Source organism: Montipora foliosa, unplaced genomic scaffold (genome assembly GCF_036669935.1).
Source record: "Montipora foliosa isolate CH-2021 unplaced genomic scaffold, ASM3666993v2 scaffold_278, whole genome shotgun sequence".
In the NCBI taxonomy this organism is placed as follows: Eukaryota; Metazoa; Cnidaria; class Anthozoa; order Scleractinia; family Acroporidae; genus Montipora; species Montipora foliosa.
Window position 1 is genome coordinate 10001 of NW_027179580.1, and position 10000 is coordinate 20000.

General features: G+C 36.4%; 1 protein-coding gene across 4 annotated transcripts in view; it reads left to right on the forward strand.

Annotated features, from left to right (window-relative positions):
* The window catches only part of LOC137986705 (proto-oncogene vav-like), a 37508-nt gene that overhangs the window by 1468 nt on the left and 26040 nt on the right, over positions 1-10000 (forward strand). For 3 of the 4 annotated variants that reach the window (XM_068833647.1, XM_068833649.1, XM_068833648.1), the window contains exons 3-13: positions 1582-1640; positions 2257-2331; positions 2749-2851; positions 3285-3389; positions 4385-4447; positions 4728-4820; positions 4990-5049; positions 5906-5953; positions 6429-6521; positions 8536-8607; positions 8686-8759. In XM_068833647.1, the coding sequence (XP_068689748.1) occupies positions 1582-1640; positions 2257-2331; positions 2749-2851; positions 3285-3389; positions 4385-4447; positions 4728-4820; positions 4990-5049; positions 5906-5953; positions 6429-6521; positions 8536-8607; positions 8686-8759 (845 nt within the window). Of the gene's footprint in view, positions 1-304; positions 540-1581; positions 1641-2256; positions 2332-2748; positions 2852-3284; positions 3390-4384; positions 4448-4727; positions 4821-4989; positions 5050-5905; positions 5954-6428; positions 6522-8535; positions 8608-8685; positions 8760-10000 lie in introns of those variants that run through there. The other variant, XM_068833650.1, reaches the window with a different exon arrangement.

Here is a 10000-nt window from a genome sequence, read left to right on the forward strand (position 1 = left end):
TCTAGAAGTTTTCAAACGATACAAAAAATACCTTAAATCTACTGTATTACAGTGTACATTCTTTAAAAAAAATTGCATTGATTAACATACCGGAAATACCAATTTCAGTGTAGGGGTTAAGTACATACGAAACAACATACTATACATACTAAGTAGAACATTCTAAGTACATAAGAAAGAACCCGTACATTACAATTACACCCTCAACAACGTGCAACTCACTCATATGGCTGAAGAGAGGGACCTTGGAATCATCGTGATCAGCACTCTTTCGTGGGTCAAACACGTACAATGTAAATGCTATTGTGTCGAAAGTGAATAAGTTACTTGGTCTTCTAATGTGTACAGGCTGTAGTTGCTCACTATTGTTTAATGTGGCAGTCAGACAGACTTTATATTTGTCCCTTGTTAAAATCACAACTTTGCTTTGGAACACAAGTGTGGTCTCCAAGTCACAGCTACGTGTACCTACAAGGCAAGATAGAGCGCGTGCAGAGAAGAGCCGCTAGATGGATACTGCGCTCTTGCATTGGAGAAAGGTCTTATAAGGAAAGACTTACTAGATTGGACTTGTTACTACTAATATACATGTATGATAGAGAGCTTAACAATATAACATTTTTCTATAAATGGGTCCCTCGGTCCCATTCGTGCTTGTCCATTTGGGTGGCATACCTTCTCTTTTGTTTATTTTTCTTTAGGTTAGATTATTTATTTACTATAATATTATTGAAACCCAATAAAGCTTAAAAAAATACAAAATTCAAATTGAACCAGTTTCACCACTTCAATAGACCTTGTTATTAGAACGTTTATAATTACTATAATACTGTATCAGGTAATAGCAGTGTTATGGTACCACATGAAACACCAATAATATTATTGCTTACAAACTGTAGGTTACGTGTACCATTGAAACATGAGAGCTCTCCAAACTCCAGTCTAAGTTTGAACTACATGTACAGTGTATCATCAAATTAAGGAAGCTCTGAATTGGCTCCCAAGAAGTTTTTAAGGTTTTGCCTATACTTCTATCTTTGATTGCTTATTACTATTCTACAATAAAAAATGGGAGTCACCTAGTTTATTTTAATATTAGAAGCAAGTAAAGACAAAATATAGGGTGTTTTTGGAAAGCTTTTATGTTTCCATGGTAACCTATTACATCACAATCATAGGGGCATTCGTTAAGCAATAATTTGTGTTTCATGTGGTACATGTACTGTACCATAACATTGTTGTTATGTGATACAGTGTCGTACTCACAACCAGGCTTCTAATAAGAAGATCTTTAAGTGGAGCTATGATCCTCGCAGTTATAAATGCAATTTATGCAATTGTGTAAAGAAGCTCTAGGTGTGATGCTCTGACCAAGTGAGCTATGAAGCCACTGACGTTGGGAGCTGGTCATTTGTGGAATACCACCTTTAGTGCAATTTTTGGCTTTCCTATACCTCTGTAGATCAAAACATTCTATTCCTTGGCTTTCCAAGTAAAGTACACAAGTCATACACTTGCTCTGAGTACCACATGCAGTTTTTCTACTAATGCTAATTTACTCTTGCTACATGTATTTTGTAGGTGATAAGAACACTTTCCATCCTCTCTCATACCCAGTATGCCATTGCAGCTGGATTTGAGTAAGTTGAATAAATCATAAAAATTTAATATTTGCTATACATGTAAATGTACAGTACAGCCTGGAAGTATTGACCCCTCGGGACGAGGCAATACCTCGTCTTTGCCGCGGGTAGTGGTTGCGCACCACCGAGGTGCAATTTGCCGTGGGAAATTTGCCGCGAGAGAAAAGATGAGGCTTGTATGTGTACTTGTATGTGTACTTGGACAAAAAATTATATGATAATCCTTATCGTCTTAGCACATGTAGTGTCTGAAAGTGGCGATGGGCAGAACTCATCCAGCAAGGAAGGATTCTGGGCAACCACTAGACACTGTTGTAAACATGTATGTGTATGTTAAAGTGATTTCCATGGGAAATAGAGTTCAAGCCAAAAGGAGGTCATTTAGCACCCCCTATAAGGTGTGCAGCAAACTGCAACTGATTAGTATGTTTTCTTTACACCTTCCTAATAACATTATGTGTACATGTACATATACAGTAGGTGACTTTTTAAACCACATTATTAATATTCATGGAAATTAACAGCACTGTATACACTAATATCAGACTTTTTGTTAATAATTATTATTGAGTTAAAAAGAAAGTGGGTGATTTTTTTAAATTTCTCTTCACAGCCCTTTTCCTCCAGATGATTCTGGTCATGATGTTCAAGATGAGGATATTTATTCAAACCTTGAGGATCTTGCTTTGTAAGTTACATTCTGGACATGCAGTGCAGTGTACAATGTACAATGTTCAGTTTCATTTTTCCGTAGGGAAAAATTTCATCACCAGCTCCAGTTACAATTTATTATTAATTTTGTAGATTACAGTACAGTTACAGTCCATTGTGGCTGCATGCAGACATATGATGACCTTAAGTTACTAGTTTAATCACAGTGACTGTGACAATGTTACAATGTACATGTAAATGGCAAAACTGTGCAGTTTTGTTTACCGAAAAAGACAATCTTTCAGGTTGCTCTTTAGGTCTTAATAATTTATAATCAAGGATACATGTACATGTATAAGTAGGATGATCCGTATCTCAGCAAACAAAAAGACCAAGCAGCTTTTGTTTCATTGCTGCAACTCAAAATGTCGATGTTACTGGTCCTTTTTCCCAGAAACCGTGATATCATTGACGAAGAAAACCCCTATGATGCAGTCACTATTGAGGAGGATACAAAAATATATGAAGACCTTGTTTCTTATCAGAAAGTAGTTCCGGTGAGACTTCATTAAATATGTTATTGATTGATATTCAATTAGTACTGTAGGTACTGTTTACATGTATGTTTGCATCAAATTATGTATGTCGAAGTTTATTTATAAGTAAATGTAGTTTTTAGTACCATCTGGTAATAATATTTTCAAATTACTTTCAGTTTGTTGTCAATTGTAGTATTGTACTGACATGTTGCAGTGTATACTTCAACTTTATCGTTTGAAGTCCTGAACTAATTAACTAAAAATAATTAACTCTGTTTCAATAGACTACACTTGTATGAAGTCGTCAAATCTTTGAGTCTGTCTTCTGTATTCATAACCCTGTGCATTTAAAGATGATTATTATTATGTTACCTTGTATTTTCTCTAATTTATTTTGGTCTGGTCAACTTACAGTGAAAACCTTGAAACACACCTTTACCAACTCTTTCAGAAACCTGAGCGGCAAACATCCATTGAAGAGAAGAGGAAGTATGTTGTAGCTGAGATTTTAGAGACAGAGAAGAGTTATGTTGACGCTCTAAAAATGATTCAAGAGGCAAGCAGTATTGTTAATTTTCCTCTCTTATTTACAGATATTACATAGTGTACATGTACATGTATGTACCAATACTGAAACAGTTACTGTTGGTAGTAGTTAATAAAAATTCGGTGAATGATATTAAGTCTTATACTACTACTGTAACATATACATGCCAAGGAATGTTTGCCAAATAGTCTTATTTCAGCTTTACTTAAAAGATTCTAACCTGTAAATGCTACATGTAAGTTAGACCAAGAGTTATTAAACTGTCTTTGCATGAATATTTTTTACTTTTTGAGAGTGCAAACATCAAAATGATGGTTTCAAAACTTGTCGTTCGCAGTGTTGCTCATTTTCCAATACTCTTAATAACCTTATTGGCTCAGAGTTGTTTTGACTCCAAGGGGGAATGATCATGGCATTTAAGAGTCAGGGTAACGTATATGTAAGCAGTTGTGAAGGAAGCCTGGAAAAAATCTACAACTGAATGGGACTCAAACCCAGGACCTTGTGATTTGCACTGCACTGCAGTGCCCTATCATCTGAGCTACAGGTGTACATGTACAGTGTATATGTACATGTAAATGTATCCACAATGTAGCCCTCTACACTGTAGGCGCTGGGGAGATGGTCAGTTGGGAATTTGTACTATACATGTTACATGGTATCCCCTGCAAGTTGAACAGTCAAGTGATTGAGATAAATTATTTTATTCATATGGATCCATGTGTTTTGAATTGTGGGCTTTAAAAACTCTAGCTGAGAATGAGATACATGTAATTAGTACAGTAGCAACTTCAACAGTACCGGAACCCACAACTATGCCATGTGTGCTGCCCTGCACAACCATCAGAGTATGTCATAACGTTTTCTATCTTATAAGGGGACCTTTAACTTGTTGACTCCTGTTTAGGCCGGTTTGGACGTCAAATTAATGAGCCTAGCTGACAGTTTTTACCTGAAGTTATCAACTTGTTTGATGTAACCATTTTTTTTTTTGCCACCAACAGCATTTTATTAAAAGGTTACAAATATCACCAGATGACAAGTCAAAGATCTTTCTTAACATTGAGGTACAAAACCATCATGATATTAATGTACTTGAGTTGAGATTCAGGGGATTTTTTTTTTTGTGTGCTTGATTTTAAAAGCCCACTCATCCCAGTGTTTACTTGTGCCATATACATTTCATTTATTTTCTGAAATTGTGAAGCTTCAGGGAAAAAATAAATTAGTACCTGTATGATTCATTGTCATTAGTTGTAGAGGCTTACATGTAATTTTAATAGTTAAGCCTCGTAAATTTGTTAGTCTCCACATTGGTCATTTTGTAAATGTCATTCTGTTCTACAGGAGTTGCTGGTAACGCACACCAAGTTTGTGAAGAAACTGGAGAAAGTTTGTAACGATGGGGGAGTGGAAATTAGCCAAGTTTTTATTGAATTTGTATGTACACGTTTACTATGTTTGTCTCTTTCTATCTAATTATTTAGTATTTATGTACATTTGTTAGCTAATTGTACATGCATGTCTCTTTCAATCCAGAATGAGTTTTATAATAGTTTGTTTGTCTAGCTATAACCCTCATACTAAAATATTAGGTGTTATTGTTTAGAGAGATGAGCTGTTGAAGTATGGGAAATATTGTACAAAAATGCCTGAAGCCCAAAATTATGTAAGTAAATACTCTCCTGAATTCTTCATTGTAAGACTGTTTGGCATTGCAGGATTATTTCAATCAATTATAACAATACATGTTTAAGCCTTTTGAAGGATAGCCAGTTTCACGTTTTTCCTCCTTTATGAGAGAGACTATGTTGACAAAAGTCTGCCCTCAACCATGTGATATTCATTATACAGCTGTAAATGTACAGTGACTTAAAATCAGTGCTGTCAGGTTTTTGTTTAGCTTGCAACCTATATAATACAATGTATACATGTGTGTTGTCTGTCAAATTTTTTCTTGGTTTAAAAATTTTCATAGTACTGTTTATAGTTCAATTTTGATTTCTCGTTGCCCATGATGTGAAACAAAGGAAAAATTAAAATAGGCCATTTCCGAGTTCATGTCTGCCTTCTCTTCAAAGCGAGTCTAAGTGCGAAGTTTTTGTGATGGTAATTAGTTCTACTTTACATATGAATGAAAACTAATTTTCATAACAAAACCTTCGCACTTAGACTCGCTTTGAAGAGGAGGCAGACATGAACTCGGAAATGGCCTATTGAACTACACATAGGTTGAAAACAATTGAACCAAATGTACATTGACCCATTATATAATAAAATATACTGTAAGTTACTGTCTTTTCCTTTATATACACCTGTAATCTGTTAACTTTATCTTGCATCATTTGAATCTTAACCAATATTTTTTGCTTGCTTTTAATAAAACACGCCCTGTACATGTATTTAAAAATTGATTGTAAGTTGTATATTAGCAGTTTCTTATCGTGAAAAATAAGACTTGCATGCAAGATAACTTGGTACTTTTACGATGTACATGTACTTATTCTTTGAATAATGTCCGACAGATTGATTACCTGTCCAAATCAGATCCCAAGTTCAAAGATGCCTTAGAGGTATTGTTTTTTTTTTAAAGTTATATATCGGTTTCAGATTCATCGTCGAAGTAAACTCAAAGTGCTTGTGATTCAGCAATGCAAAGATGCCACAGTGTAATATTAATCGCACACAAATGTTAAAGAATAAAATTTTGCATTCTTTGAAATGGGCCACAAAATGCCTTTAGTTCTCATGCAATGATTCAGTGTACATGTAAGTAAAACTAATTATCATCAGTACTTGTAATTTTAATAGTGACTTAGAGGCACTAACCCAGACGCTCTATCTATCATACGTACGAGAATAAAGTACATGAGAAATTCAATTGTGTGTAAAATTGACATACACTAAAATTCTCTGTCATTTTATTGAAAATTATTTATTGTTGACAGCTGCAGGACTACTTTAGGTTGATTGCAGAGGGAAATTCCATGAAATTTTATATTGAGAGGGAACTAATATTTTATAAGTTAATTTTTTCTTTCTTTTTAGGAGTGTCAGAGGAGAGCAAACAGCAAATTTGCATTGAGATCATTGTTAGTTGTCCCATTTCAGAGAGTTTTGAAATATCCTCTTTTAATACAGGTTCGTAATTAAAAGTACAGTGTACTTGTAGAGAGCTGCATTGCAGTGTTTTGTTTCATGTCACCCTTTCCAACAGACTGGATAATCTTGTTTCTTTCTGTAGTTAGATCACAAAATGTCACCCCAGTGTACATTTACGTGAAAGGGAATGATAATGATACATGATAAAGGGCCACCATGCGTTTTCTGTGCAGACATGAATATTGCGTTTCATCAGTGATGTACATATACGTAGCTAAGAATAAAATCATCCGGTTGAAGGTTCTATTGAGGTGGTAAGTTCGCGCTCTGATCATCGCGCGAGCATGAATTGTATGGTCACGCGCGCAAGCTTCGCGCTACGTTACTTTAAATTAAAATAGCGTATGACAACGAACTCCGCTTTCAGATCACTGATAAAGGCTTAAGCATTAGCCGGGAACGTCTGTTGAAAAATATCAAGAGTCAGAGGCAAACCTTTTTCCTCAGAGCTTAACTTAGGTGGATACTATTGCATCAATTGATTCGTACGTAATTAGTTATGTAATGCTAACGCGAAAACGACAGCAACATTGGCCAACAAAATTGATCGTGAACAAAAAACAAAGCAGAATAATAGGGGTTATAAGGCCTCACAGGCTTTTCAAGTCAACACCTGCGTAGTAACAGCACTGTTTGGGGACTCCATCACCATTCATCAAAAACATTAAAAGAAGATTGCAAAAAAGCCTTTAACAACCAAATACAAAAAAGAAATCAAGTAAACAATAAAGATGAGATATCTTCATCGCGAAGATTCCCAATGGTCTCCCATCCAGGTACCAACCCTATCGGATAGGGCTTACTAAAGTGAAAACATCAAACTGTTCGTAATCGGAACGCAAATTAAAACGACAGCGAAATTGGGTGACACACTTAACAGTGAACGATGAAATGATATATGGAATGGATTATATGTGAACCGCGGATATGAAATCAAGTGAAGCTATGATCCTCGCAGTTATGAACGCAATTTTTGCAATTGCGTAAAGAAGCCTGAAAAATTCAGGACTTCAACGGGATTTGAACTTGTGACCTCGCGATACCGGTGCGACGCTCTAACCAACTGAGCTATGAATATATCGAAATTGGTGTATTATTTTTTCAAAATTAATTTCCTTTGTTTGTTTGGCATCTGCCGAATTGATCCCAAAAGAACACGATTACCGTCTATTCGGAGTAATCCTGTTCCGGAATAGTCCCAAAAGAACGCGCCCTTAATATATCGAAAGTGGTTTATTACTACACAACTTACCAGCCTACTGCACTGCCCACATGTACGCAATGCGTGCCTATTTTTTGTTTTTTTTGGCTTAGGGTAAACGCAGCTGATTATCGCCACATCCTTTAAAGAGTGAAACAGACAGTCGTCACCAATACCGGTCTCTATGAGGAATAATACTGAGCAGTATTTGGGGTCACTTTGTTACGTAAATTGTCTGTATTTCGAGAAACGAGTGATGTTCACGTTGGGGAGAAGAGCAAGGGGACACTTCGTAACGCTTATTGAAATACACTTGCATCAAATTAGGGGCATTTCTGGCTGTATAATATGGACTTGTACAATATGGTCGAAAAGCCATTAATTGTTTGCGAGAGAAAGTTATAAAAAAAATATATTACATGTATACTGTCTGCCTGTTTTCTGGTCTGGTTTACGGGTACAGTACATTGGTGTTGTACATGTAACATTCTCTGATCGTTGGAGGTTGGCCTTGTAATGTCCCTACAGTACTGGCCACAGGAATAGCAGCATCTACACGCGCGTAAAATGCGTGCAAGATGGCGGATTTACGCGCAAAATACGCGCGCGTTACGCGTGCTGTTGTGTTAGGCATCTTTGGCTGTTATATTGTAGCTACTAAATCCTTGGGAATATGTCAGCTGTTCTCTGTTTAAGGCAAAATGTCTGTATCTGATCTTATGCAATTTAGCAAATGAAATGGCTATAAGTACAGTGTATGAACTGATTTGTTTTTGTTGTTGTTATTGTTAGGAACTTAACAAGCAGACAAGATCAACACATACGGACAAGAAAGGTCTGGAAAAAGCCCTTGCGACTGTACAGGTGGGTGCATCCATAGTTACAGTATTATTCCTCATAGAGACCGGTATTGGTGACGACTGTCTGTTTCACTCTTTAAAGGATGTGGCGAAGTACATCAATCAATTGAAACGTGATGATGAAAACTTGAGATCTGTCCAAGATGTCCAGGAAAGGTGGGACAAAAACTTCTAACTTGATAACTGCTATTAAACTGTGAGTTTGATTTTTTCATTTGTTCACCATTTAAAGTGGTACTATCAGCAAAAAAATCAACTCTTATTTTCCTTTGGATTTCAAAACTATGTTAATTAAAATCTAAGTGACCCAAGACTAGTGAGAGACCTATGGCCGCCGGACGCTTCCTCACAACGGCAGCTTGAATTCGGTTGTTAATAAGAGACGACTCTCCAGCTCCAACCCTGTTTTCAGTCTCTGCGAGCTAAAGTAACCTTCCTTTTGAACGAAAATGTCTAAGAATTATGAAAGGGGAGAGCGTGGCTCAACTGAAGGCGAAGCAAGTACATCGCCGAAGAAAACCCAGACGAAATTATCGAACGAGAAATCAACTTGAAGAGCTTGTGGACAATATTCAGATAGAAAGAAATGGAACATATGAAAAATTCAGCAAACGTCAGCGAGAAGAAACTTAAGGATTTAAAACAAGCCTTGAAAGAATCCGACGATGAAGGAAAAGGCTTAAAGAGGGAAATCGAGATGACAATGAATGAGCTTGGAAAAGCAAAAGAGGGTATAGGGAAATGGAAGGACGAATTGGAGCAAATGTGGGGAGAATTTGACAATCTGGAACAATATTCACGTAAGAACTCTTTAGAGATCTACGAAACCCCGCAAGATGCTTACTCTAAAAAAAGGAAAAAGGAAAAGGAAAGGAACTTTATTTAAGTGTCTAATCTTCTAGCACTGTAAAGCACTAATCGGGGATACTGTAAATTGAAATTAACAAGTTAACGGAAATCAAATCAATACAGATACGGCTGTTATCAAGGTAGCAGAAGCACTAAACATCACAATAGATCCTGAAGATATTGAAATTTCGCATAAGCTATCGAGGGGTAAAGACATTATTGTTAAGCTCTGTAGCCACAAGGTGAAGACTGCTTTATGCAAGGAAAGAACTACATGACGCATAAGCACGTAAAAATATCAGATATCTTCTCAAGGCATCCTTCAACCAAACACAAGCAACGCATCTTCATGAACGAGAACCTTACGGCTTACAGAAGAAGTTTGGTAGAAAGCGAACAAGAAAAGACAGGACGGTATGCCTTATAGCGTCTGGAAATTAGATGGTAAGATATATAATATATAGATTTAGCCAAGCCTAAAAGCGGAGCTCCCGTTTGTCACCCCAGAAAGCAATATAGTGTTCATGAAAATAATTGTGCTTGTGCAT